Genomic DNA, 27,554 nt, shown 5'->3' with positions numbered 1-27,554 from the left:
TAATTGGGCCCCATTGTTGGTGTCAGTGGGAGTAATTGGGCCCCATTGTTGGTGTCAGTGGGAGGAATTGGGCCCAATTGTTGGTGTCAATGGAAGGAGTTGTGCCCCATCATTGGTATCAGTGGAAGGAATAGTGCCCCATCATTGTTGTCAATGGGAGGAATTGGGCCCCATCATTGTTGTCAATGGGAGGAATTGGGCCCCATGGTTGGTGTCAGTGGGAGGAGTTGTGCTCCATTGTTGGTGGTGTCAGTAGGAGAAATAGTGCCACATTGTTGGTGTCAATGGAAGGAGTTCTGTCCTCTCATTGGTGTCAGTGGGAGGAATAGTGCCCCATCATTGGTGTCAGTGGGAGGAATAGTGCCCCATTATTGGTGTCAGTGGGAGGAATAGTGCCCCATTATTGGTGTCAGTGGGAGGAATAGTGCCCCATCATTGGTGTCAGTGGGAGGAATAGTGCCCCATTATTGGTGTCAGTGGGAGTAATTGGGCCCCATTGTTGGTGTCAGTGGGAGGAATTGGGCCCAATTGTTGGTGTCAATGGAAGGAATAGTGCCCCATCATTGTTGTCAATGGGAGGAATTGGGCCCCATCATTGGTATCAGTGGAAGGAATAGTGCCCCATCATTGTTGTCAATGGGAGGAATTGGGCCCCATCATTGTTGTCAATGGGAGGAATTGGGCCCCATGGTTGGTGTCAGTGGGAGGAGTTGTGCTCCATTGTTGGTGGTGTCAGTAGGAGAAATAGTGCCACATTGTTGGTGTCAATGGAAGGAGTTCTGTCCTCTCATTGGTGTCAGTGGGAGGAATAGTGCCCCATCATTGGTGTCAGTGGGAGGAATAGTGCCCCATCATTGGTGTCAGTGGGAGGAATAGTACCCCATCATTGGTGTCAGTGGGAGGAATAGTGCCGCATCATTGGTGTCAGTGGGAGGAATTGGGCCCCATTGTTGGTGTCAGTGGGAGGAATTGGGCCCCATTGTTGGTGTCAGTGGGAGGAATTGGGCCCCATTGTTGGTGTCAGTGGGAGGAATTGGGCCCCATTGTTGGTGTCAGTGGGAGGAGTTGGGCCCCATTGTTGGTGTCAGTGGGAGGAGTTGGGCCCCATTGTTGGTGTCAGTGGGAGGAGTTGTGCCCCATCATTGGTATCAGTGTGTGGAATAGTGCCCCACCATTGTTGTCAATGGGAGGAATTGGGCCCCATGGTTGGTGTCAGTGGGAGGAATAGTACTCCAAGGACCAGGTAAAGGCAAGCAAAGGGCTGCTTTCGCCCCCTGGGGACACAGTTTGGAGACCACTGACCTAGATAAAAAAATGCATTAAATAAAAAATAAATAAAAACATTCTACATTCAGGGAGGGGGAGGGGCAAAATAACGCCTAGTTTAGGATGAAGGTCTGCTTTTGCCCCCAATCACAGCTGAGCGCAGCGGGAAGGCGCAATCACTTTTTGTTTGCGCGTTTTTCATGCACGTCGCGCCTAAGGGAGCCAAGTCACTTAAATGAGCTGCCCGAATGTACAAGGAATGCCCCACAGAGGCATCAGAACCTTTTTCGGTCATGGAGCGTGGGGCATTTTTTTTCCGGGGGACATTTTGGCCCGCGGCAAGATGAGCGCCTGCTACCCACGTTTGCAGCGTGTTTCCAAAACCTGCGTTATGCTGTGCGGTTAGGAAAATGCGCAGGTGTGAACACTGCCTTAAGGTGTTAGGGCCAACACCCAGTTTCGGCGACGCGTTTCGGCGTGTTACCACGATGCATGCATACCTGCATTAGCACACCGATTGCCATTCCTTTAGGATGAATGCACTCAGGACTGGGACATCCAATGCCCACGGGCAAGGATCCATCCTGTGTCCATTCCTTGCCCGCTTGCTACGCTGTGCCTGGGGCAGCTGCCCCCCCCCCCCCCCCGCCCAAACCTTGTCCCGGTCCTGAATACGCTAGAGCTAGGCCCACACCATGTGTGTGTCGGGAATGTGCTCAAAATGCCACGTTTTCCTAACACGCACAGAAACGCGCTACCCAGGGGCGGCCTGTCCATTAAGGGCGCCGTCCCCCCATCCATGTGTCCAGCCCCTTTTAGGTTTATGGATTCCAAGGGGGGGGGGGGTTGAAGCATCGCTGAGAGTCAGAGGCTCTAATAGGCTTCACAATTGTTTGGGCGCGGGGAGCAGAGAATGCGAGTGTGTTACCACAGCCAATGAATATTCAATATTTTAACACTGATCCCCGGCCAATCAGGAAGTGGGTTATGAGACCTGTCACCCAATTGGCTGAAAGGACAGGTGATCCTATTGGAGGCCTAGGTGGAGTGGGAGGAGTCGTACGGCCGCAGCTATGGAGGAAAGGACACAGGAGCCACTACCTGATGCCGCTGCCCTGTACCTGTCGTCTGATGCCCTCCACCTGATGCCCAATGTCGCTGCCCGCCGCCTGATGCTGTTGCCCGATACCCATCGCCTGATGCCCGATGTCGCTGCCCGCCACCTAGTTGGGGTAAGACAGGGAGCGGGCGAGGGGGGGTGAGCTGGGGGGGTTTGCTTTTTTTGCCACCCCCAAAAGAAAAGGAAAAAAAAAAACACCAGCCACCGTGGCCCTTTAGCAGATAAGCGTCGGTGCCATTAAATGTCAACGACCTTCCCAGGCATCTGCTTTTCTTTTTTTTTTGGAAAAAAAAAAGTCGAGGACTTTTTTTCACGCCCGCATTTTGCGCGTATAGCGCCGCCCTTTGAAACAAACGTGCTGCAATGCGCTCGACCCGCGGGAAACGTACGCGTGTCTGCCGTCGCACCCGTGTATAGCGCGGACGCAGTCGTTAGGCACTGCAGCTGTCGCGGCGCGCCACACTTCGCATGAATGTGGTGGCATGGGTTGTGGTGAGCCGCGTTTGCCAAAAATGGCACCCGTCCGGTTTCTGGGCGTTTTTCGGTGCTCTACCAGCCCACGTGCGTTAGTACCGCGGGACGCCAAAATCTGACGGGGGCCCTCCTTATAGTTCTTGGGAGAGGTCTGGAGAATAAGAAGAGACAATGCGGTTGTGTGGCGGAGTTTTCTATTTTATGTATTGATTAGTGTTAATTAATCGCCCCCCCCCCCCCCCCCCATCTATAAAGAGGACCTGTCCTACAATCACATGGGCTCAGATCCACTCTATGGTAAAGCAGCACTTGGCGTAGTGATCCACCCATCAAAGTTCGAATTCACAATTAACACTGGATCCCGGGATAATGGAGGGGGCGGGGTTTCTTCTTTTCTTCCAGCTCCTGCACAGCGATTGGCGCCGCCCTCTAAAGTTTGGAGAACTGAACGAGGTTTCGGTTGATCTCGGAAACGTTGCGGCAACCTGAAAAAAAAAAAAGAGAGAGAGAGAGACGATGGGTTATGAGGTCATTTACAGTTCACGATGGGACCAAGGACGGTTCTTTAGGATTAGGACCATCTGACAATTATTTTTGCGTATTTAAAAAAAAATACACAAATCTGCATATATAAAAAAAAACAAAAAAAAAAAAACTATGAAGACTGCACAGGAATTTTTTCTGTGTAAACTCAAAATGTTTTCGGGATATTTTCCTTAACCAAATTTTATCCCCCCCCCAAAAAAAAGTGACTAGAGAAAAAAAAAATACCACATTATGGCCACTAGATGGACTTGAGGGAGCCTATTTCATTCCCATGACGCTCGGCACCATCTAGTGGCCATAATGGGGTATTTTCCCCATTCACACTTTATTTTTTTATTTTTATTTTTTATTACATTCGATCTGCAGAGAATATAGCCATTCGATTTACCCCATTCTCAAATAACTTATCTACATGCTGGAAGTGGATGGAAGAATAGCTACTTTTTTTTATAATAAATACACCTCCAAGTGTCACTTACCTTCCCCCGTTCCCTCGCCACCAGACTCCTCCTCTCCCTTGGGCAGGTTTTCCAGCAGTGTCACAGTAGATTACATCATCAGAGACTGGTGTGACCGGCTCAGTGTTCTCTGTACAGCACTCCAGTATATGTCAGAGCTATATACATGTATAATAATAACAGTGTGTGACAGTGTGGGGGCCATTAGAGTGTAAGCTCCTCTGGTACAGAGACTGGTGTGACCGGCTCAGTGTTCTCTGTACAGCACTCCAGTATATGTCAGAGCTATATACATGTATAATAATAATAGTGCGCAACAGTGTGGAGGGCATTAGAGTGTAAGCTCCTCTGGTACAGAGACTGGTGTGACCGGCTCAGTGTTCTCTGTACAGCACTGAGGTATATGTCAGAGCTATATACATGTATAATAATAATAGTGTGTGACAGTGTGGGGGCCATTAGAGTGTAAGCTCCTCTGGTACAGAGACTGATGTGACTGTGGGGGGGACATTAGAGTGTAAGCTCCTCTGGTACAGAGACTGGTGTGACCGGCTCAGTGTTCTCTGTACAGCACTGCGGTATATGTCAGAGCTATATGAATATATAATAATAATAGTGTGTGACTGTGGGGGGGGGGGCATTAGAGTGTAAGCTCCTCTGGTACAGAGACGGATGTGACCGGTTCAGTGATCTCTGTACAGCACTGCAGTATATGTTAGAACTATATGAATGTATAATAATAATGGTGTGTGACAGTGGAGGGGACATTAGAGTGTAAGCTCCTCTGGTACAGAGACTGATGCGGCCCCATGAATTCTAACGGTTGCTCAGCACCCAGTAGCTTTTCATTCCAAAAAAAAATGTTTAAAAGCCCATTCAGTTCCCCTCCAACCGTGACCTCTAGTTTTTTTTTAACGAATGGATAACATTCGACCTGTAGCGCCCCAACAACTGTGAGCTCGACCTGGAATCCCCGCCAGGTTCGCTTACTGGTTGGCTGCCAGCTTGCACATGACCGGCCCCCTCTCCACAAAGGAATAAGAACTGGCTTAGGACGGAAAGATGTCCACAAAACACGGTCAGCTGAAGCCCTGGAAGGTAGGTTGTATGGGGCCCTATGATTTGTAATCATGGCCCCCTGGGACTGCACCTGGACCTTCCACTCATGCAGTACTTCTCTCTTTTCGTAGCAGACACCCCTCCTCGAGGCCGGCACACACAAAACACGCGTCGGGGGGCTATTTATAAAACTTTTGCCGCACAAATATCAGAAATATTCGTGCCAACTGAACTGAACTGAGTATTTTTCCTAATTCTAGTTAATAAGGGAATCATCACCTCCATCTACTGGCCAAATGCAGTAATGTTTTCTGAAATAATTTAATGAGAAAATATTTAGTATTGTGGCAACTAGATGGCGCTAATGATACAGCTGTTAATAAATGTAGCATAATAACTGTGTGTGGGGGGACATTAGAGTGTAAGCTCCTCTGGTGCAGAGACTGATGTGACTGGTTTAGTGTTCTCTGTACAGCGCTGCGGTATATGTCAGAGCTATATAAATGTATAATGATAATAATAAAAGTGTGGTAAGTGATGTCACAATCTTACCTGAGAGTGCCATGGACAAGCGGAATTCATCGGTCAGAATTTGCAGCACCCCCCGGACGCCCTCTTCTCCCTAACAGTAAAATAAGGGGTAGAAACGCATGACATTCAATTTAACCCCCCCCCCCCCCCCTAAATCAGGCATTACTAAATGGTGGGCCGCGGTCCTGAGTCCGGACCACGGCGGGGCCGCCACTTAGGAGCCAGTTCTTCACAGCGGAGAGTGGGAGGCAGGACCGCTCTAGGCACAGAGTGCGAGGGACAGTCGCTTCGGATTTCGGTCGGGAAGTGAACTTTTTCAAGTTGACCAACAGGTGATTGGTTGCTGGGATGGAGGGTGGTCCTAGCAACCAATCACCTGCTAGCTCACTTGAAAAGTTAAGTCCGGCAGCTCCCGCCCTCCATCCGAAGCAGCTGTGGATCCTGATCTCCGCTCTGTGTTCCCAAAGAAGACATGAGAGTGAAGGGGCACAATTGTACAATCTCTGGATGGACAGTTGGATAAATGGTTCTATATTTAGGATGTATCTGGTCTATAAACCAGAGGCTCTGGATGGACAGTTGGATAAATGGTTCTATATTTAGGATGTATCCGGTCTATAAACCAGAGGCTCTGGGTGGACAGTTGGATAAATGGCTCTAAATTTAGGATGTATCCGGTCTATAAACCAGAGGCTCTGGGTGGACAGTTGGATAAATGGCTCTAAATTTAGGATGTATCCGGTCTATAAACCAGAGGCTCTGGATGGACAGTTGGATAAATGGTTCTATATTTAGGATGTATCCGGTCTATAAACCAGAGGCTCTGGATGGACAGTTGGATAAATGGTTCTATATTTAGGATGAATCCGGTCTATAAACCAGAGGCTCTGAATGGACAGTTGGATAAATGGTTCTATATTTAGGATGTATCCGGTCTATAAACCAGAGGCTCTGGATGGACAGTTGGATAAATGGTTCTATATTTAGGATGAATCCGGTCTATAAACCAGAGGCTCTGAATGGACAGTTGGATAAATGGTTCTATATTTAGGATGTATCCGGTCTATAAACCAGAGGCTCTGGGTGGACAGTTGGATAAATGGCTCTAAATTTAGGATGTATCCGGTCTATAAACCAGAGGCTCTAGATGGACAGTTGGATAAATGGTTCTATATTTAGGATGAATCCGGTCTATAAACCAGAGGCTCTGGATGGACAGTTGGATAAATGGTTCTATATTTAGGATGTATCCGGTCTATAAACCAGAGGCTCTGGATGGACAGTTGGATAAATGGTTCTATATTTAGGATGAATCCGGTCTATAAACCAGAGGCTCTGAATGGACAGTTGGATAAATGGTTCTATATTTAGGATGTATCCGGTCTATAAACCAGAGGCTCTGGATGGACAGTTGGATAAATGGTTCTATATTTAGGATGTATCCGGTCTATAAACCAGAGGCTCTGGATGGACAGTTGGATAAATGGTGCTATTTATAGACTGTATCTGGTCTATAAACCATGTACAAATTTCAATATTCGACAATGAATGTACACACCTTGTAGGCAAGACCCCACACAATGGGCCGTCCAATGAACACGCACTTTGCTCCCAGGGCCAAGGCCTTCAGGACATCACTTCCTGTCCGTATGCCGCCATCTATGTACACCTCAATCCGTCCCTGCACCGCCTCTACGATCTCGGAAAGAGCATCGATCTGTGAAAAGGTTTGGACAGCCTCAGAAACGTGAAACAGTCAGTACGGCAGTGCAGACCCCCATATTATATTCATTAGCTTTACTGACCAGAATCTGAAATCCCAGCACCGGCATCCCCTGCAATGTCTGTAGGTTTCGAGGAATGCCAGGACTGTGCCGCCTTTCCTCAATAAGTCACCGGGACGGGTCATGTGACTATAGTACAGCCAGGGCCTTCCACCTACCTTTCTGCAATCTTGCTGCCTGGACAGGCCACACTCCCCTCTCCTCCATCCCAGTGCCAGGTTACCTCTTTGGAGCCTATATTTGGCTTTCACCTGCTGCCAGTCAGTAGGCCGCTCTCCCCTGTGCCGCCAGCTTTAAATGGCGAAGTGATGCACAGCTCGGCTTTCAAACAGTACATTACTACACACAAGCCAAGCCCCAGCCGGAGTAAACCCTGAGTGCGTCTATACCCTGTCACACCCTTAACCCTGTGACTACTGAGCACCATGGGCAACCCGTGTCACCCCATGACCCCTGTGACTCCAGAGCACCCTAAAAAACCTGTGTCACCCCTTGACCCCTGTGACTCCAGAGCACCATGAGAAACCTGTGTCACCCCATGACCCCTGTGACTTCAGAGCACCCTAAGCAACCCACGTCACCCCATGACCCCTGTGATTCCAGAGCACCATGAGAAACCCATGTCCCCCCATGACGCCTGTGACTCCAGAGCACCATGAGAAACCTGTGTCACCCCATGACCCCTGTGACTTCAGAGCACCCTAAGCAACCCACGTCACCCCATGACCCCTGTGATTCCAGAGCACCCTAAGCAACCCACGTCACCCCATGACCCCTGTGATTCCAGAGCACCATGAGAAACCCATGTCCCCCCATGACGCCTGTGACTCCAGAGCACCCTAAACAACCGGTGTCACTCCGTGACCTCTGTGACTCCAGAGCACCATGAGCAACCCGCATCACCCCATGACCCCTGTGACTCCAGAGCACCCTAAAAAACCTGTGTCACCCCATGACCCCTGTGACTACAGAGCACCCTAAAAAACCTGCGCCACCCCATGACCCCCGTAACTCCAAAACACCATGAGCATCCTGTGTCACCCCATGACCCCTATGACTTCCGGGCACCCTGATCATCCTGAGAGACCCCAATGACACTAGTGACTCCAGACCACCCTAAGCATCTTGTGTCACCCCACAACCCCGGTGCACTCTAAGCATCCAGTGACACCCCATGACCCCAACGACTGCAGTGGATCCTGGGTCATCCCAGGATCCTTATGACTTCAAGGCACCCTGATCGTACGACACACCCCCATGACTCCAGAGTACCCTGGGCATCCTGCATTACCCCATGACCCCTGTGACTTCAGAGCATGCTGAGTATCCTGTGACAATGCATGATCCCAGTGACTTCCTCCTAGGATTCTGTGTCACCCCATGACCCTGGAGACCGCAGAGCACACTGAGTATCCTATGTTACCCCATGACTTCAGGGCACCCTGATCACCCTGAGACACCCCATGACTCTAGAGCACCCTAAGCAGATGCGTCGCCCCATGACCCCAGTGACTCCAAAGCACTCTGATAATCCTATGTCACCCTATAGCTTCAGTAACCCTTGAGCATCCTGTGCCACCCCATGACCCGAATGACTCCAGAGCACAGTGAGTATCCTTTGTCACCCAATGACCCCTGTGACTCTACTGCAAGCCCTGTGTTGTCCAGTGACTCTTTTTGCACCCAGTGTGCCTTTGTGACACTTGTGCCCACCATCTTGTTTTCTCTTGTAATCTCCTAAACACTCTCTTTCTGCTGATACGGACCCCTGACCGTGACAAGACAGTTCTAGCTCTAACTCAGCAGGGGAGCACGTCTGACCTCTGCAGAGAGACCACTGCTTCCAAACAAGGAGCAAGGGCTCTGCTCTACAGCATTCTGGCAGTGGACAGGCTTTTCTACTCAGGCTGTGGCTTCTTTCTAAAGAACACTGACTGTAATGATGTGTACACACGACTGGACTATCTGGCGGACCAGAGTCCGCCGGACAATTTGATCGTGTGTGGGCTCCAGTGGACTTTTTCTTCCCAAAAGTCCAGCGGACCTAGAAAGAAGACTTGCTTCAAAATTGTCCGCCGGACTCTAGCGGACAATCCGCTCGTCTGTATGCTGGTCTGACGGCCTCCCCACCCCAAAGCACCTTGTCCCCATGTTGATGAGAACAAGGGCCTCTTCCCGACAACCCTGGCCCTTGGTTGTCGGGGTCTGCGGGCAGGGGGGCTTATCGGAATCCGGGAGCCCCCTTTAATAAGGGGGCCCCCAGATCTCGGCCCCCCACCCTATGTGAATGAGTATGGGGTACATCGTACCCCTACCCATTCACCTGAGAGAAAAAGTATCAATAAAACAAACACACTACACAGGTTTTTAAAGTCGTTTATTAGGCACCCCCGAGGGTCTTCTTCCGACTTCTCCGTGCTTTACGGTTCTTCTCGCCGGGCTCCTCCGCTATCTTCTGCTCTTTTGCTAGCGGAGGAGCCCAGCTTTCTCCTTCGTCATCACCGTCTTCCTCTTCTTCTTCCTTCTTCTGTTCTGTTCCGATGTTGACACGACGCTCTCTCCCACTGTAATGCCGTGGACACGGTGCATGGCGACTTATATAGGCATAAGGGGCAGGGTCATCTTTTGACATCACCGGGTGACCCCGCCCCTTATGCCTATATAAGTCGCTGTGCACCATGTCAATGGCATTACAGCGGGAGAGAGTGTTGTGTCAACATTGGAAGAACCGAAGGAGGAAGACGAAGAAGACGGCAATGACGACGACGACGAAGGAATCCGGGAGCCCCCTTATTAAAGGGGCTCCCGGTTTCCGATAAGCCCCCGTCCCGCAGACCCCGCAGCCCACAGACAACTAATGCCCAGGGTTGTCGGGAAGAGGCCCTTGTCCTCATCAACTTGGGGACAAGATGCTTTGGGGTGGGGGGGCCGCCCTTCCCCAAAGCACCCACCTCCCATGTTGAGGGCATGTGGCCTGGTATGGTTTGGGGGGGCGGGGGGCGCTCACTCGTCCCCACCCCCTTTTTTGACCGTCCGGGCTGCGTGCTCGGATAAGGGTCTGATATGGACTTTGGGGGGACCCCCACGGCATTTTTCGGCGTAGGGGGTTACCCTTAAAACCCATACCAGGCGACGGGGCTCGCAATGTGTCAATTTTGACGATGGAAGTGGCGAGATTGACTTCCTTCTCTAGTCCCGTCGTACCTGGAGTCACGTTAAAAATGAACGGACTTTAGTCCATGTGTGGGCAAGTTCGTTCATTTGGAAAGTCAGTCGGACCTCTGCCAAAAGTCCAGCAGATTGTCCGCCGGACCTAGTCCGCTGGAAAGTGCGTTCCTGTGTGGTCGTGTTTGTGCAAGTCCGCTCGCCCAGAAAGTCTGGCGGACCTCCGCTGCAAAGTCCGGTGGATTGTCCGCCGGACTAACTCCGCCGGATAGTCCGATCGTGTGTGCGCAGCATAAGACTATGCGCACCTTTTGTTTTGCTGCCCCTGGTTACTTTGAAGCACTTTACAAAAATTGGCCAGGAAAACACATCCCATATACAGTATGTACTACAATTAATGAAGAGTTAATGAAAAGTAATGAAGTGTTCAGTTGGATTTACCAATATCCAGTGTTGTATCTCTCTCCCCCCCAAGCATTATACGTACCGTGGCGAGTTCTCCATCCAGCTGGCGCCCTCCGTGATTGGATACGATGATGCCCTGGACACCATGCTCTACCGCCAACTCTGCGTCTTCCTTAGTCAGTATTCCCTTGATGATGATTGGCAGGCGGGTCAGATTCCGGAGCCAATAAATATCCTTCCAGCTGATAGAAGGGTCCAGGGTGTTGGCCGGGACACCATAGTTGTCAGGACCGCACTGATCCTACAGACAGAAGATTAAAGTGTATCTAAGGCTTCAGGCGGAGTGTAGGAGGGTTAGACCTGTACGGGACTACATACTAGAGTTTGGGGTCCTCTGCTGCCTCTGACATAAACAGGGGCCACACATAATATTCTGTATATGTAATGGTACAGAAACCTGTCAGAGACTGGAGGCATGCAACAAGAGATGGTCAGAGGCTGGAGACATGCAACAAGAGATGATCAGAGGCTGGAGACATGCAACAAGAGATGATCAGAGGCTGGAGACATACAACAAGAGATGGTCAGAGGCTGGAGACATGCAACAAGAGATGGACAGAGGCTGGAGACATGCAATAAGAGATGGTCAGAGGCTGAAGACATGCAACAATAGATAGACAGAGGCTGGAGACATACAACAAGAGATGGACAGAGGCTGGAGACATGCAATAAGAGATGGTCAGAGGCTGAAGACATGCAACAAGAGATGGTCAGAAGCTGGAGACATACAACAAGAGATGATCAGAGGCTGGAGACATATAACAAAAGATGGACAGAGGCTGGAGACATAAAACAAAAGATGGACAGAGGCTGGAGACATAAAACAAAAGATGGACAGAGGCTGGCGACATGCAACAAGAGATGGTCAGAGGCTGGGGACATGCAACAAGAGATGATCAGAGGCTGAAGACATGCAACAAGGGATGGCCAGAGGCTGGAGACATATAATAAAAGATGGACAGAGACTGGGGGCATGCAACAAGAGATGGTCAGAGGCTGGAGACATGCAATAAGATGGTCAGAGGCTGGAGACATGCAACAAGAGATGGTCAGAGGTTGGAGACATATAATAAAAGATGGACAGAGACTGGGGGCATGCAACAAGAGATGGTCAGAGGCTGGAGACATGCAATAAGATGGTCAGAGGCTGGAGACATGCAACAAGAGATGGTCAGAGGCTGGAGACATGCAATAAGATGGTCAGAGGCTGGAGACATGCAACAAGAGATGGACAGAGGCTGGAGACATGCAACAAGAGATGATCAGAGGCTGAAGACATGCAACAAGAGATGATCAGAGGCTGAAGACATGCAACAAGGGATGGATGGCCAGAGGCTGGAGACATGCAACAAGACATGATCAGAGGCTGGAGATGTGATACAAGACATGGTCAGAGGCTGAAGATGTGATACAAGACATGGTCAGAGGCTGGAGACATACAACAAGACATGATCAGAGGCTGGAGATGTGATACAAGACATGGTCAGAGGCTGGAGACATGATACAAGATATGGGATACTCGGGACATCCTGCATTCTTTAAGGATATATTACATGGGATTGTTAAAGATCAATGTCAATTCCATTACAGCCATTTTACATATCAATGATTCCATTCCCATTACTGGTTGCTGGGGACCAAGGGCCATATGGTAAGTATCAAAGAACCCGTGTGGCCCTCAGCATGTAGATTGGGTATCAGAAGGTTAGACTGCGTCATATATTTATTGCTGGGAGGATAGGTGAGATATACACATATTACCAAAAGTATTGGGACACCTGCCTTTTTACACACACATGAACTTTAATGGCATCCTATTCTTAGGCTCGGTTCACACAGGGGCGACTTAGCCGCCTGACAAGTCGCGCTCCGTTCTGTACAATGGAACCGTTCTAATAGGAGCGACTCAAGTCGCTCCGACTTAGAAAAAAGGTTCCTGTACTACTTCAGGCGACTTGCATTGACTTCTATACAGAAGTCGTTTTGCAAGTCGCAGCTGATCGTGTACAGGTCACGGCGCTGCAAGTCGTGCCGCCCCTGTGTGAACCGAGCCTAAGTCCGTAGGGTTCAATATTGAATTGGCCTACCCTTTGCAGGTACAAAGTACAACTACTACTAATAATAATAATAATAGCTACTAATAATAATAACAACTACTAATACTACTACTATCAGTAATCTTAATATGTGTTATAGTAGTAAGATTATTATATGTTATTAATATAATATTGCAATTAATAATAATATAATGATCATCAATAATCCTATTGTATGATTATTATTTTTATATTGTTTTACGATATTTCAGTTGTTATCAATAATCTTACTGTGTGTTATAGTCCTATGATTATTGTTAGACGGTATCCTTATAATATTTAATTTATTATTATTATTTGCTTCACTTGGACTCATAGCAATGCAATCAAGAATTCTCTTACATCTCCAGGCATCATATATGACTTCATCAGGCCACAATTGAATATTCATTTTTGTATGGTATTATTACAATGTTTTTTATTTATTATTGATATTTTTATCATCATCATCACCAACCTTACTGTGTATTATATTAATATCATTATTTTAATTTTGGCATTAATATAATATAATAATTATATAATATATATATATATATTAATATAATATTTAACTTATTATCATCATCATGTGTGTTATATAGTATGATTACTATTTTATATGGTATTGGTTATTAATTGTATATGGTATCATTACAATATGTTCATTTATTTTCATCATCAACAGAAACCTGATTGTGTTTTATAGTACTATTACATTTTTTTTTATACGGTAGAATTATAATATTTAATGTATTGTTATTATTATTATTATAAATTACCTTATTGTGTGTTACTGCAATTTGATTATTCTTTTTTATAGGATATTTTTTATTATAATATTTTAATTATTATTGTATCATTAACCTGTTTTTTAAAGTAGTATGGTTTGTATGGTATCATAACAATATTATTGATGATTAAAAAAAAATGATAATTAAAATATTGTTATAATACCATAAAAAACGAATAATCAATACCATATATAAAAAATAATAATCATAGTATTATAACACACAATGTTATTGATGATAAAAAAACAAAAAACACAATAATTCAAATATTATTGTGTGTTATATAGTAGTATGATTATTATTTTTTTATTGATTATTCGTTTTTGTAAACAGTTATAACAATATTTAAATTATTGTAATTTTTTTATCATCAATAACCTTATTGAGTTTGATAGTAGTATGATTATTATTTGTATATGGTATTATTATAAAAAATGATAATTAAAATATTGTTATAATACCATACAAAACTAATAATTAATACCATATAAAAAAATAATAATCATACTATTATAACACACACTGTTAAAAAACAAACAAAAAAAACACAATAATTAAAATATTATTGTGTGTTATAGTAGTATGATCATTATTTTTTTATTGATTATTCGTTTTGTAAAGAGTTATAACAATATTTTAAATTATTGTAATTTTTTTTATCATCAATAACCTTATTGAGTTTGATAGTAGTATGATTATTATTTGTATATGGTATTATTATAAAAAAATGATAATTACAATATTGTTATAATACCATACAAAACTAATAATTAATACCATATAAAAAAATAATAATCATACTATTATAACACACACTGTTAAAAAACAAACAAAAAAAACACAATAATTAAAATATTATTGTGTGTTATAGTAGTATGATTATTATTTTTTATTGATTGTTCGTTTTGTAAAGAGTTATAACAATATTTTAATTATTATATATTTTTTTATCATCAATAACCTTATTGATTTTGATAGTAGTATGATTATAAAAAATGATAATTAAAATATTGTTATAATACCATACAAAACTAATAATTAATACCATATAAAAAAATAATAATCATACTATTATAACACACACTGTTAAAAAAATAAATAAAAAAAACACAATAATTAAAATATTATTGTGTGTTATAGTAGTATGATTATTATTTTTTTATTGATTAATCGTTTTGTAAAGAGTAATAACAATATTTTAATTATTATATTTTTTTTATCATCAATAACCTTATTGAGTTTGATAGTAGTATGATTATTATTTGTATATGGTATTATTATAAAAAAAATGATAATTAAAATATTGTTATAATACCATACAAAACTAATAATTATTACCATATAAAAAAATAATAATCATACTATTATAACACACACTGTTAAAAAAACAAACAAAAAAAACACAATAATTAAAATATTATTGTGTGTTATAGTAGTATGATTATTATTTTTTATTGATTGTTCGTTTTGTAAAGAGTTATAACAATATTTTAATTGTTATATATTTTTTTATCATCAAGAACCTTATTGATTTTGATAGTAGTATGATTATAAAAAATGATAATTAAAATATTGTTATAATACCATACAAAACTAATAATTAATACCATATAAAAAAATAATAATCATACTATTATAACACACACTGTTAAAAAACAAACAAAAAAAAACACAATAATTAAAATATTATTGTGTGTTATAGTAGTATGATTATTATTTTTTTATTGATTAATCGTTTTGTAAAGAGTAATAACAATATTTTAATTATTATATTTTTTTTATCATCAATAACCTTATTGAGTTTGATAGTAGTATGATTATTATTTGTATATGGTATTATTATAAAAAAAATGATAATTAAAATATTGTTATAATACCATACAAAACTAATAATTATTACCATATAAAAAAATAATAATCATACTATTATAACACACACTGTTAAAAAACAAACAAAAAAAACACAATAATTAAAATATTATTGTGTGTTATAGTAGTATGATTATTATTTTTTATTGATTGTTCGTTTTGTAAAGAGTTATAACAATATTTTAATTATTATATATTTTTTTATCATCAATAACCTTATTGAGTTTGATAGTAGTATGATTATAAAAAATTATAATTAAAATATTGTTATAATACCTTACAAAACTAATAATTAATACCATATAAAAAAATAATAATCATACTATTATAACACACACTGTTAAAAACAAAACAAAAAAAACACAATAATTAAAATATTATTGTGTGTTATAGTAGTATGATTATTATTTTTTATTGATTGTTCGTTTTGTAAAGAGTTATAACAATATTTTAATTATTATATATTTTTTTATCATCAATAACCTTATTGAGTTTGATAGTAGTATGATTATAAAAAATTATAATTAAAATATTGTTATAATACCTTACAAAACTAATAATTATTACCATATAAAAAAATAATAATCATACTATTATAACACACACTGTTAAAAAACAAACAAAAAAAACACAATAATTAAAATATTATTGTGTGTTATAGTAGTATGATTATTATTTTTTATTGATTGTTCGTTTTGTAAAGAGTTATAACAATATTTTAATTATTATATATTTTTTATCATCAATAACCTTATTGAGTTTGATAGTAGTATGATTATAAAAAATGATAATTAAAATATTGTTATAATACCATACAAAACTAATAATTAATACCATATAAAAAAATAATAATCATACTATTATAACACACACTGTTAAAAAAACAAACAAAAAAACACAATAATTAAAATATTATTGTGTGTTATAGTAGTATGATTATTATTTTTTATTGATTGTTTGTTTTGTAAAGAGTTATAACAATATTTTAATTATTATATATTTTTTATCATCAATAACCTTATTGAGTTTGATAGTAGTATGATTATAAAAAATCAATAATTAAAATATTGTTAGAATACCATACAAAACTAATAATTAATACCATATAAAAAAATAATAATCATACTATTGTAACACACACTGTTAAAAAACAAACAAAAAAACACAATAATTAAAATATTATTGTGTGTTATAGTAGTATGATTATTATTTTTTATTGATTGTTCGTTTTGTAAAGAGTTATAACAATATTTTAATTATTATATATTTTTTTATCAATAACCTTATTGAGTTTGATAGTAGTATGATTATAAAAAATGATAATTAAAATATTGTTATAATACCATACAAAACTAATAATTAATACCATATAAAAAAATAATAATCATACTATTGTAACACACACTGTTAAAAAACAAACAAAAAAAACACAATAATTAAAATAGTATTGTGTGTTATAGTAGTATGATTATTATTTTTTATTGATTGTTCGTTTTGTAAAGAGTTATAACAATATTTTAATTATTATATATTTTTTTATCATCAATAACCTTATTGAGTTTGATAGTAGTATGATTATAAAAAATGATAATTAAAATATTGTTATAATACCATACAAAACTAATAATTAATACCATATAAAAAAATAATAATCATACTATTGTAACACACACTGTTAAAAAACAAACAAAAAAAACACAATAATTAAAATAGTATTGTGTGTTATAGTAGTATGATTATTATTTTTTATTGATTGTTCGTTTTGTAAAGAGTTATAACAATATTTTAATTATTATATATTTTTTTTATCATCAATAACCTTATTGAGTTTGATAGTAGTATGATTATTATTTGTATATGGTATTATTATAATATTATATTATTATTATATAGTAGTAGTAGTAGTATTAGTAGTAGTAGTAGTGTTAGTAGTAGTAGTAGTGTTAGTAGTAGTAGTAGTACTAGTAGTGTTATTAGTAGTAGTAGTAGTAGTAGTATTTTATGATTAATATTATCATCATCATATCAATTACCTTATTGTGCTTTTATAGTAGCATGATTATTTTTTTTATTTTTTTATATGGTATTAGTACAATTTGTTTTTTTAATTAATAGATCGTTTAAAATAAGAGTTCACTACTAGATCTTTATAACATGAAGCTTTGCATTCCTTATGAACTATTAAACTTTTATCCTTTTTTTGTGTTATAGCCCTGCTGAAGGAGCGGGGGGTGTTTGAACCCCTGAAATATATTGGCTTTCCTATTTACCTTATTAATCAATAAAAAAATAAAATAAAAATAAAACAGTTTTGGACTTTTATGACCAATAGTTTGGCACCCTTACCGTTTCTGCTTCTCACATATTTAACAATAAAAACCCGACAGGGGCTCCAACCTTCCCCCACTCTTACCAGAATGAAATAAAACGTTCTTTCTGGGTGGAAATGATAAAAAGTCTGCGATTTTTTGATGCAACCACAAAGAGTAAAATAGAAAAAGTCAACTCAAGCTTTGAGTTTGAGATGATTTTTCTTTGAAGCCTTCATATAAGCCTCCTGATTCGCTCTCTTTCTGATACCAGTCCATTATTAGCCAGAATGTAAAGTTGCCGTACATAAAGGGAAAAAAAAAAAGAAGATCTCACCTCAAAAACTCCTTCAAAGTTCTTGACCTTGAGATGTGGGGGGAGGCGAAAGTTATTCCGTATGTCGCTCCTCCTCTTGCCCGTATACGGAACGTCCACGGTCAACACCAGGGCCTTGAAGCCCAGCGCCTCCGCCCGATGCACCAACCCCTCGGACAGCTTGCGGTCACGGTACACGTAGAGCTGGAACCAACGTAGCCCTTCAGGTGCCGCGGCCACGATCTCTTCCACCGAGCAGGTGGAGTAGGTGCTGGCCACGTAGCACAGATTGAGACCCTCAGCCGCTGGAAGACAAAACGCCACAAACATCTCACACGAGACACGTGGATAAAAAGTGCGTGTCGTCCCTTGACTTCTGAAGTCCCACCAAAGCCATTAGCTGCATGGATGGTCAGTACTAAATAAAGCAGAAACTCTAGAGAATAAAATGGTGGTAGTTCCAATTTTTTTTATGTCTGACAATAATATTGCGAGAGTTTATTGGTAAAATATAGAAGATGAGGTTTACCCTAAGATTATATGTGCATTTAACATGTTTTATTGCATGTTATGAGGATTTGGTGTGTGGCATTGACCATGCAGATTTGTGGTGTGACACTGACCATGAGGATTCGTTGTGTGGCATTGACCATGAGGATTCATGGTGTGGCATTGGCCATGTGGATTTGTTGTGTGGCATTGACCATGAAGATTTGTTGTGTGGCATTGACTATGAGGATTAGTTGTGTGGCATTGACCATGAGGATTAGTTGTGTGGCATTGACCGTGAGGATTTGCTGTGTGGCATTGATCGTGAGGAATTGTTGTGTGGTGTTGACCATGCGGGTTCGTGGTGTGACATTGACCATGAGGATTTGCTGTGTGGCATTGACCAGGGGATTAGTTGTGTGACATTGACCATATGGATTTGTGGTGTGACATTGACCATGAGGATTTGCTGTGTGGCATTGATCATGAGGATTCATTGTGTGGCATTGACCATGAGGATTTGTTGTGTGGCATTGACCATGAGGATTAGTTGTGTGGCATTGACCATGAGGATTAGTTGTGTGGCATTGACCATGAGGATGCGTTGTGTGGCACTGACCATGAGGATGCGCTGTGTGGCACTGACCATGAGGATTCGTGGTGTGGCATTAACTATGAGGATTCATGGTGTGGCATTGACTATGAGGATTTGCTGTGTGGCATTGACCATGGGATTAGTTGTGTGGCATTGATCATGAGGATTCGTTGTGTGGCATTGACCATGAGGATTTGTTGTGTGGCATTGACCATGAGGATTTGTTGTGTGGCATTGACCATGAGGATTTGTTGTGTGGCATTGACCATGATGATTAGTTGTGTGGCATTGACCATGAGGATTAGTTGTGTGGCATTGAACATGAGGATTCGTGATGTGGCATTGACCATGAGGATTCGTGGTGTGGCATTGAACATGAGGATTCGTGGTGTGGCATTGACCATGAGGATTCGTGATGTGGCATTGACCATGAGGATTCGTGGTGTGGCATTGAACATGAGGATTCGTGATGTGGCATTGAACATGAGGATTCGTGGTGTGGCATTGAACATGAGGATTCGTGATGTGGCATTGACCATAGAGATTTGTTGTGTGGCATTGATCATGAGGATTCGTGGTGTGGCATTGATCATGAGGATTTGCTGTGTGGCATTGACCATGAGGATTAGTTGTGTGGCATTGATCATGAGGATTCTTTGTGTGGCATTGACCATGAGAATTTGTTGTGTGGCATTCACCATGAGGATTTGTTGTGTGGCATTGACCATGAGGATTTGTTGTGTGGCATTGACCATGAGGATTAGTTGTGTGGCATTGACCATGAGGATTCGTGGTGTGACATTGACCATGAGGATTTGCTGTGTGGCATTGACCATGAGGATTCGTTGTGTGGCATTGACCATGAGGATTCGTGGTGTGGCATTGACCATGAGGATTCGTTGTGTGGCATTGACCACGAGGATTTGTTGTGTGGCATTGACCATGAGAATTCATGGTGTGGCACTGACCATGAGGATTAGTTGTGTGGCATTGACCATGAGGATTTGTTGTGTGGCATTGACCATGAGAATTCATGGTGTGGCATTGACCATAAGGATTTGTTGTATGGCACTGACCATGAGGATTAGTTGTGTGGCACTGACCATGAGGATTAGTTGTGTGGCACTGACCATGAGGATTTGCTGTGTGGCATTGACCATGAGGATTAGTTTTGTGGTATTGACCATGAGGATTCATGGTGTGACATTGACCATGAGGATTTGCTGTGTGGCATTGACCATGAGGATTTGTTGTGTGGCACTGACCATGAGGATTCGTTGTGTGGCATTGACCACGAGGATTTGTTGTGTGGCATTGACCATGAGAATTCATGGTGTGGCATTGACCATGAGGATTTGTTGTATGGCACTGACCATGAGGATTAGTTGTGTGGCATTGACCATGAGGATTTGTTGTGTGGCACTGACCATGAGGATTAGTTGTGTGGCATTGACCATGAGGATTTGTTGTGTGGCATTGACCATGAGAATTCATGGTGTGGCATTGACTATAAGGATTTGTTGTATGGCACTGACCATGAGGATTAGTTGTGTGGCACTGACCATGAGGATTAGTTGTGTGGCACTGACCATGAGGATTAGTTGTGTGGCACTGACCATGAGGATTAGTTGTGTGGCACTGACCATGAGGATTAGTTGTGTGGCACTGACCATGAGGATTCGTGGTGTGGCATTGACCATGAGGATTAGTTGTGTGGCACTGACCATGAGGATTAGATGTGTGGCACTGACCATGAGGATTCGTGGTGTGGCATTGACCATGAGGATTAGTTGTGTGGCATTGACCATGAAAATTCATGGTGTGGCATTGACCTGGTGTGCCTATCAAGCCCAGCTATCCCCCCTACCTCTGGCGGTGCTCATCTCTCCATCCGGCCATGCCAGGCAGTGGAAGGCAGTTGGGGCTATGCCGATCGGACAGCTGACCTCCGTTCCCAAAATCGTGGTCTTTGTATCCGTCACCGAGACGTCACGCAGCATACGGGGTCTCAGCCGGATACTGCAAAGATATTTCAGGGTGACACCACTTTATAGAAATAAGATCTTTTATGCTTTTAGATAGATAACATTCACCAAAAATATTTACAATATTGCAGGGGGGGGGGGGGGGCAACTGGTGGGGGCAGTGGTAAACGGGGACGCCCGGGAACAGTGCAGGCGGGATTGTTCTGCTCTTTTATACAGCAGAAAACAAACACAGCTTCAACGTAGACTTTGTACAGCAAGTCCATAGCAAATAACAAACATGTTTTCTACTAGTCCAAGCCTTTAACGAAACCCAGGTCAGTTCCTGATTAAAAAATAAATAAATAAATAAATAAAATCGCAAAAAGTGTATATTGATTGGTTTGCGCAAAAGTTAAAACGTCTACAAAATAGGAGATCGTTTTATGGCATTTTTATTATTATTATTTTTTTTTTTTTACTAGTAATGGCGATCAGCGATTTTTATCATGACTGCGACATTAGGGCGGACACATCTGACATTTTTGACACATTTTTGGGACGGTTGACAGTTATACAGCGATCAGTGCTACAAAAATGCACTGATTACTGTATAAATGTCAATGGCAGGGAAATGGGTTGACACTAGGGGTGGGCGATCAAGGGGTTAAATGTGTTCCCCTGACTGTATGTTCTAACTGTAGGGGGAGGGGGCTGAGTTCTAACTGCAGGGGGGGGGGGGGGACTGACCTAGAGGAAATGACGGATTGTGGTTCCCAGCTGTTAGGAACTCACGATCTGTCTCTCCTCACAGAACAGGGATTGTGTGTGTTTACACACACACACACACACACATCCCTGTTCTGCCTCTCTTGCCCGTGATCGCTCGTGGCCGGCGGTCATCGTGACTGTTCGGCCACAAAGCATCGGCACCCCCCCCCCCCCGCAGCACAGCAACTCCGGCCGTGCGCGCGCCTGCTATCCCGCTTAAAGGAGTCGACGTACAGCTACGACGGCTCGCGGGAACGCGCCGACCTGCCGCAGTATAATGCTGGCAAGTGGCTAGACGGCACATAAACATGGTCCACAATTCTGACATCCAGTCATTCTCTACCATCATGTGTCACGTGACCCCCAACCGCGGTTTCGCAGCAGCACACCAAGCCTCCACCCAAGTGCAATTTCAACCCCCGCCCCCCCTCTATCTCCAGTGCTCGCGGCAAAGGGATCCCACCAGTAGAGTTCCCTAAAGTAGAAGAAAGCCTTTAGATCCCCATTATCAACTTAAAAATGGTAACTTCCGCTTTAAGGGAGGTGACCCCCTGACATTCCACATTTGGCGTGTCTTTTTTTTGGGGGGGGGGCTCTCTTTTTAGAGGGTCCCAGCTCCCTCTTCCTCCTGGCGCACCGCGGCACTGGAAGGGAGCTCACCTCTCCCCCCTCCCTCTTGGCAATCATCTGGGAGACGTCACGGGTCCCAGATGAGTGCCCGGTAGAGAGGAGGGGGAGATAAGCGGGGCTTCGGTTCCCCCCCCATCGCTGGACCCTGGGACAGGTAAGTGTCCGATTATTAAAAGTCAGTAGCTGCAGTATTTGTAGCTGCTGTCTTAAAATTTATTTATTTTTTTAAAGCAGAACCCCGCTTTAACAATGAAATGCCCCTTAAAAACTCTCAATGGGTCGCCCCCTGTACTGGAAAATCTGTCCGGTCGAGGGATTTTGGAATATTGCACTTTGTGCTCTCTGCGAAACTCTGCAGAATAAACTGGGACATTGACGTTACCTGAGATTGTGTAAATTTACTGGGAATGTTTATTCAGACCGGAGGCCTCCATTTCTAGCGCCGTCCTACTGAACAAATAAACGTATGTTACGCGCATTCCGCTTATTGGACCTTTAGGCTGCATTCACACCTGAGCGTAGCGTTTTCAGGCAAAAAATCGTGCGAATTTACCGTTATTTTTCGGCGTTTTTTGCAGCGTTTTTTTTACCGTGATTTCGCATGTTTTTTTGCGGCGTTTCGCCGCGATTTTGTGCAGGGCAAAAGGTCACCAATGTTAAGGCTCCCGTACACACGATCGGACTTTTTGACAACAAACATGCAAATTAGCTGTTTTGGAGCAACATCCGACCGCGTGCACGCTCCATCGGACTAACTTTTTTGTCTTTTTGTTGGCTGTGCAAACGGACAAACTTTCCGGGAACAAAAGTCCGACCGTGTGTGTACAGAAAACCATAGGACTTTTGTACAAAGTACAAACACGCAATGCTCGGAAACCAATGCAAAAGATCAGACAACAATACAGAAGTTGACCAAAGGTGGCGGTAAAGAGCAGAAAAAACCCCAGATGATTTGGTGAAAGTTGGCTGAAAAAGTCCTGCCGTGTGTATGCAATACAAGTTCACGGCCGACGCCCTTTGTACAAAAATCCACGGGAAAGTTTGTACAAAGTCATACGAACTTTGTACAAACTTTCCCGTGGATTTTTGTACAAAGGGCGTCGGCCGTGAACCTGTCGGGCAGATTTGGGCGTTTCTTCTTCTTTTTAAGCATCATACGGATGCTTAAAAAGAAGAAGAAACCCCCAAATCTGCCCGATTCGAGCGATGAAAAAGGGGTCCATAACTTGTTTGAGCTTCAGGCGCTCGTCCATGGAGTGGAGATGTGAACCGTCTCCATTAAGAATAATGGATTTTTGCCCCTCCAGCGTTTTGTAGCTTCAGGCTTCAAGCTACGAAACGCTCAGGTGTGAATGGGGCCTTAGGGCTGGTTCACGTCATAAAAGATGTGTCTGAGCACAGGTGTTCCCATGCAATGCGTTTAGGACAACCCTATTCATTTTCAAAATCACGCTACGCCAGGAATCCTAATTTACTAAATTTTTTGGATTACCCAGAATTAAGATTTTTACATCACATTGTAGCAAACGGTACCCCTAATAATGACATTCGATGAATTGAAACTACGTTATGACTTACCAAACTCACATTTTTTTTTACATACATTCAATGACTTTTTGCTCCCAATTTGGCAGAGAGCCTCTTGAGCTCGACCCCAGCGACCTAGAATTATTGACACTCAGCGATTCTTTATCTAAACCGGTCCCCCAGCTTATATAAGGACCTCTTCCAGGAGACAACCAAATTGCCGGAGCCCTGTATACGGCCTTGGGAATCTGTAGCCCGGGGGGTTGGACAGGGACAGAAGGCGGACTGACAACTCATGGGGCCCCCCGGGTAATAGGAGATTATGGGGCCCCCAGGCAATAGGAGAAGATTATGGGGACCCCCGGCAATAAGAGATTATGGGGCCCCCGGGCAATAGGAGAAGATTATGGGGGACCCCGGGCAATAAGAGATTATGGGGCCCCCGGGCAATAGGAGAAGATTATGGGGACCCTGGGCAATAAGAGATTATGGGGCCCCCCAGACAATAGGAGATTATGGGGACCCCAGGCAATAGATTATGGGGCCACACAGTATACACACACATACAGTATACACACACACAGACACACAATAAACACACACAGAATACACACACACACACACTGAAAAGGTGCTGGAGAGGCGGGGGCAGCTATAATCTTGGGATTTTTTTTTTTTAAAACACAGATTTTTACATACTGTCCCTGGTTTTATTGAGGCTGGCAACCCCGATGGGGCCCCTTAGTGGCATGGGGACCCTCGGGCAGTGCCCGAGTGCCCGAATGGTCAGTCCGCCCCCTTGGACAGGGATGACTTGGGTGATATTTCGGGAAACTGCATTTCAGCAGTTGGTTTCTACCAGAGACAGACTTAAAGAGGAAGTAAACCCTGATGAGTTTGCTTCCTCTTTCATTCCCTGCAAAGGTAAAGCATAATGGACTACTATGCATCGCATCGCATCGCATCGCATCGCATAGTAGTCCATTATGTGTCACTTACCTGACACAGGAGCCAGCGAAGTCACCGCTGTCCCCTGTAGTCCGGCGCATCCATCTTCTCGGTGGGGTCTCGCAGCTCCGCCACTGTCATTCGGCGAAGCCGCAATGACATCACTCCCGCGCTTGCGCATGGGAGCCGCCGCTCGCGGCAGCTCCGATGTAGACAGCGGTGCCTGTCTTTGGGCAAATATCTCCTAAACCGTGTAGGTTTAGGAGATATTTTTTGGACCTACAGGTAAGCCTTAATCTAGGCTTACCTGTAGGTCAAAGTGTGTTGTAATGGTTTACAACCACTTTAAGCCCCCATACACACTATCAGTTTTTCTGCTGTGTTTTTCCTTCAGATTTACCAAAACCATATAATATGGAGGTCAAACATTAGGAGTTTCAATGTGTATGCAATCAGGCAGGCCCTTGCACTACATGGTTTTGCTAAATCTGAAGGAAAAACTGACAGTGTGTATGGGGCTTAATCCATTATAAATTCCTGCATAGGATTTATCTCACCCCAGCTAGCTAAAACTTGCTAAAAATGTTCGGGAACCAACAATTTTTTATGCTGGAGATGCTCGGCGCCCCATGCAATCTTCATGCACATGTTTTGGGACTGTCCACAGGTCAAACCTTACTGGCAAGCTGCCGCGCGATGTATTGGGTCGGTCACTTGTATCTCGAATTCCCATGTCCGTTGAGGTGTGTCTGGCGGAACCTCTGGCTACTACCAGGGCTATACAGACTCGCCATACGGACTCGCCATACGGACTCGCCTTACCCTATTGCTATTCTATGCTAAAACGCAGATTCTCCTTTCATGGAAGAGCTCTTCGACTCTGACTTTGGAGTCCTGGAAGGCATTGGTCATCAAGGCGCTACCCTTTTACAAAGCTACTTATTTGAGCAGGGGGCCACTAACTAAGTTTGACAAGGTCTGGGGGCGGGGGGGGTTGGTTGGATGTCCTCTATGGACACAGTATCTGATTAAGTCAGGAAGGTTATAGCTACTGATCCTTGGTAGAATATAAAAAGAAGGGAGGTGAATATAATTGAGGTATTAGATGGCTATTATTTAACCAACAATTGATGTGCTGTTCATTCTGGGGTGGGGAACTGTTATCTCCTTACCAGCTCTCCATTTTTACTGATGGGGGGGGGACCATATTACTGGCAGTATCCGATAAGACTGTGCAGGGTGTCATATAGTCCTGGCACTGTGTTGGCATGTGCCCACCTCCAGCAATGATTGTATTTGTCTAGGTTGCTTTTGGGGGAGAGGGGGGTTTAATTTTGGTATTGTCTTTTTGGTTTTTTTTCTTCCCTATGTTTCCTTTTCTTGTAAATGTATTGTGACCAGTGGTTGATGTCCACGATCTGTAGCCTGTTGTTGTATGCATGTTAAAAAAGTGAATAAAAAATAAATTACAAAAAACACGCTACGCCAAACCACATGGTACTGTGGTACCATGCGTTTTGGTGGCAGCAAATCCGCCTCTATTTGCTAGATGCCTGGGGTTGCCATTAATATTTAAAAGCACCATGCTGAGGGGCAGTAATAAGGACTGACTGATGACCCGACCCTTCTCCAAAAGATTCGAAACAGGTTTTGGCTGGAGTTCTGTTTCAGCCACTGCGAAGTGACCTTCCTTCAGTAGGTAAGTTACCCAGAATCCTCTTTGTTTTACCGTTTGAAGGCGAGCAAGTTGTCATCCCGCGTGCAGCAGTCATCGGCCCCCGCGGCGTAATACTCCCAGGTGGCTTTAGGCAAATGATCTCTGGCGTAGGCTTCAAAGTCCGACAGGCAAATGAGGGGCATTTCGGCATCCCCCAGCCCCGACCTGAGGGAGGAGAGGCAAAGCAAGGGTCAGAGGAACTGCAGAAGTCAATCGCTACGCCATGAGGACGGATACAGGAGAGAAACCATATGGGGAGGACAGACACTGGAGAGGCGACGTACGGGGAGGACAGACACCGGACACCGTACGGGGAGGACAAACATTGTACATTGAGGACAGACACCGGAAGGTACAACGTACGGGGAGGACAGACATCGCACAGGGAGGAGAGACACCATACGGGGAGGACAGACACCGGAGAGACAACGTATAGGGAGGACAAACATTGTACAGGGAGGAGAGACACCATACGGGGAGGACAGACACCGGAGAGACAACGTATGGGGAGGACAAACATTGTACAGGGAGGAGAGACACGGTACGGGGAGGACATACACCGGAGAGACAACGTAAGGGGAGGACAGACACCGGAGAGACAACGTAAGGGGAGGACAGACACCGGAGAGACAACGTAAGGGGAGGACAGACACCGGAGAGACAACGTAAGGGGAGGACAGAC

General features: G+C 43.3%; 1 protein-coding gene across 2 annotated transcripts in view; it reads right to left on the bottom strand.

The window, feature by feature from the left end:
* HAO2 (hydroxyacid oxidase 2) overlaps positions 1–27,554 on the bottom strand; it is a 60,599-nt gene that overhangs the window by 1,784 nt on the left and 31,261 nt on the right. For both annotated transcript variants that reach the window (XM_077479583.1, XM_077479582.1), the window contains exons 2-8: positions 26,885–27,037; positions 21,183–21,334; positions 18,253–18,536; positions 10,891–11,109; positions 7,013–7,171; positions 5,476–5,545; positions 1–3,345 (exon numbers count right to left, since the gene is read on the bottom strand). The exon at positions 1–3,345 is cut by the window's left edge and continues 1,784 nt beyond it. In XM_077479583.1, coding sequence (XP_077335709.1) covers positions 3,290–3,345; positions 5,476–5,545; positions 7,013–7,171; positions 10,891–11,109; positions 18,253–18,536; positions 21,183–21,334; positions 26,885–27,015 — 1,071 coding nt within the window. In that variant the 5' untranslated portion in view covers positions 27,016–27,037 and the 3' untranslated portion in view covers positions 1–3,289. The remainder of the gene's footprint in view (positions 3,346–5,475; positions 5,546–7,012; positions 7,172–10,890; positions 11,110–18,252; positions 18,537–21,182; positions 21,335–26,884; positions 27,038–27,554) is intronic.

Source organism: Lithobates pipiens, unplaced genomic scaffold, assembly GCF_037356315.1.
Source record: "Lithobates pipiens isolate NorthernLeopardFrog02 unplaced genomic scaffold, aLitPip1_a1.2 Scaffold_16, whole genome shotgun sequence".
Taxonomy (NCBI): domain Eukaryota; kingdom Metazoa; phylum Chordata; class Amphibia; order Anura; family Ranidae; genus Lithobates; species Lithobates pipiens.
This window is presented reverse-complemented; position numbering and strand designations above follow the sequence as displayed.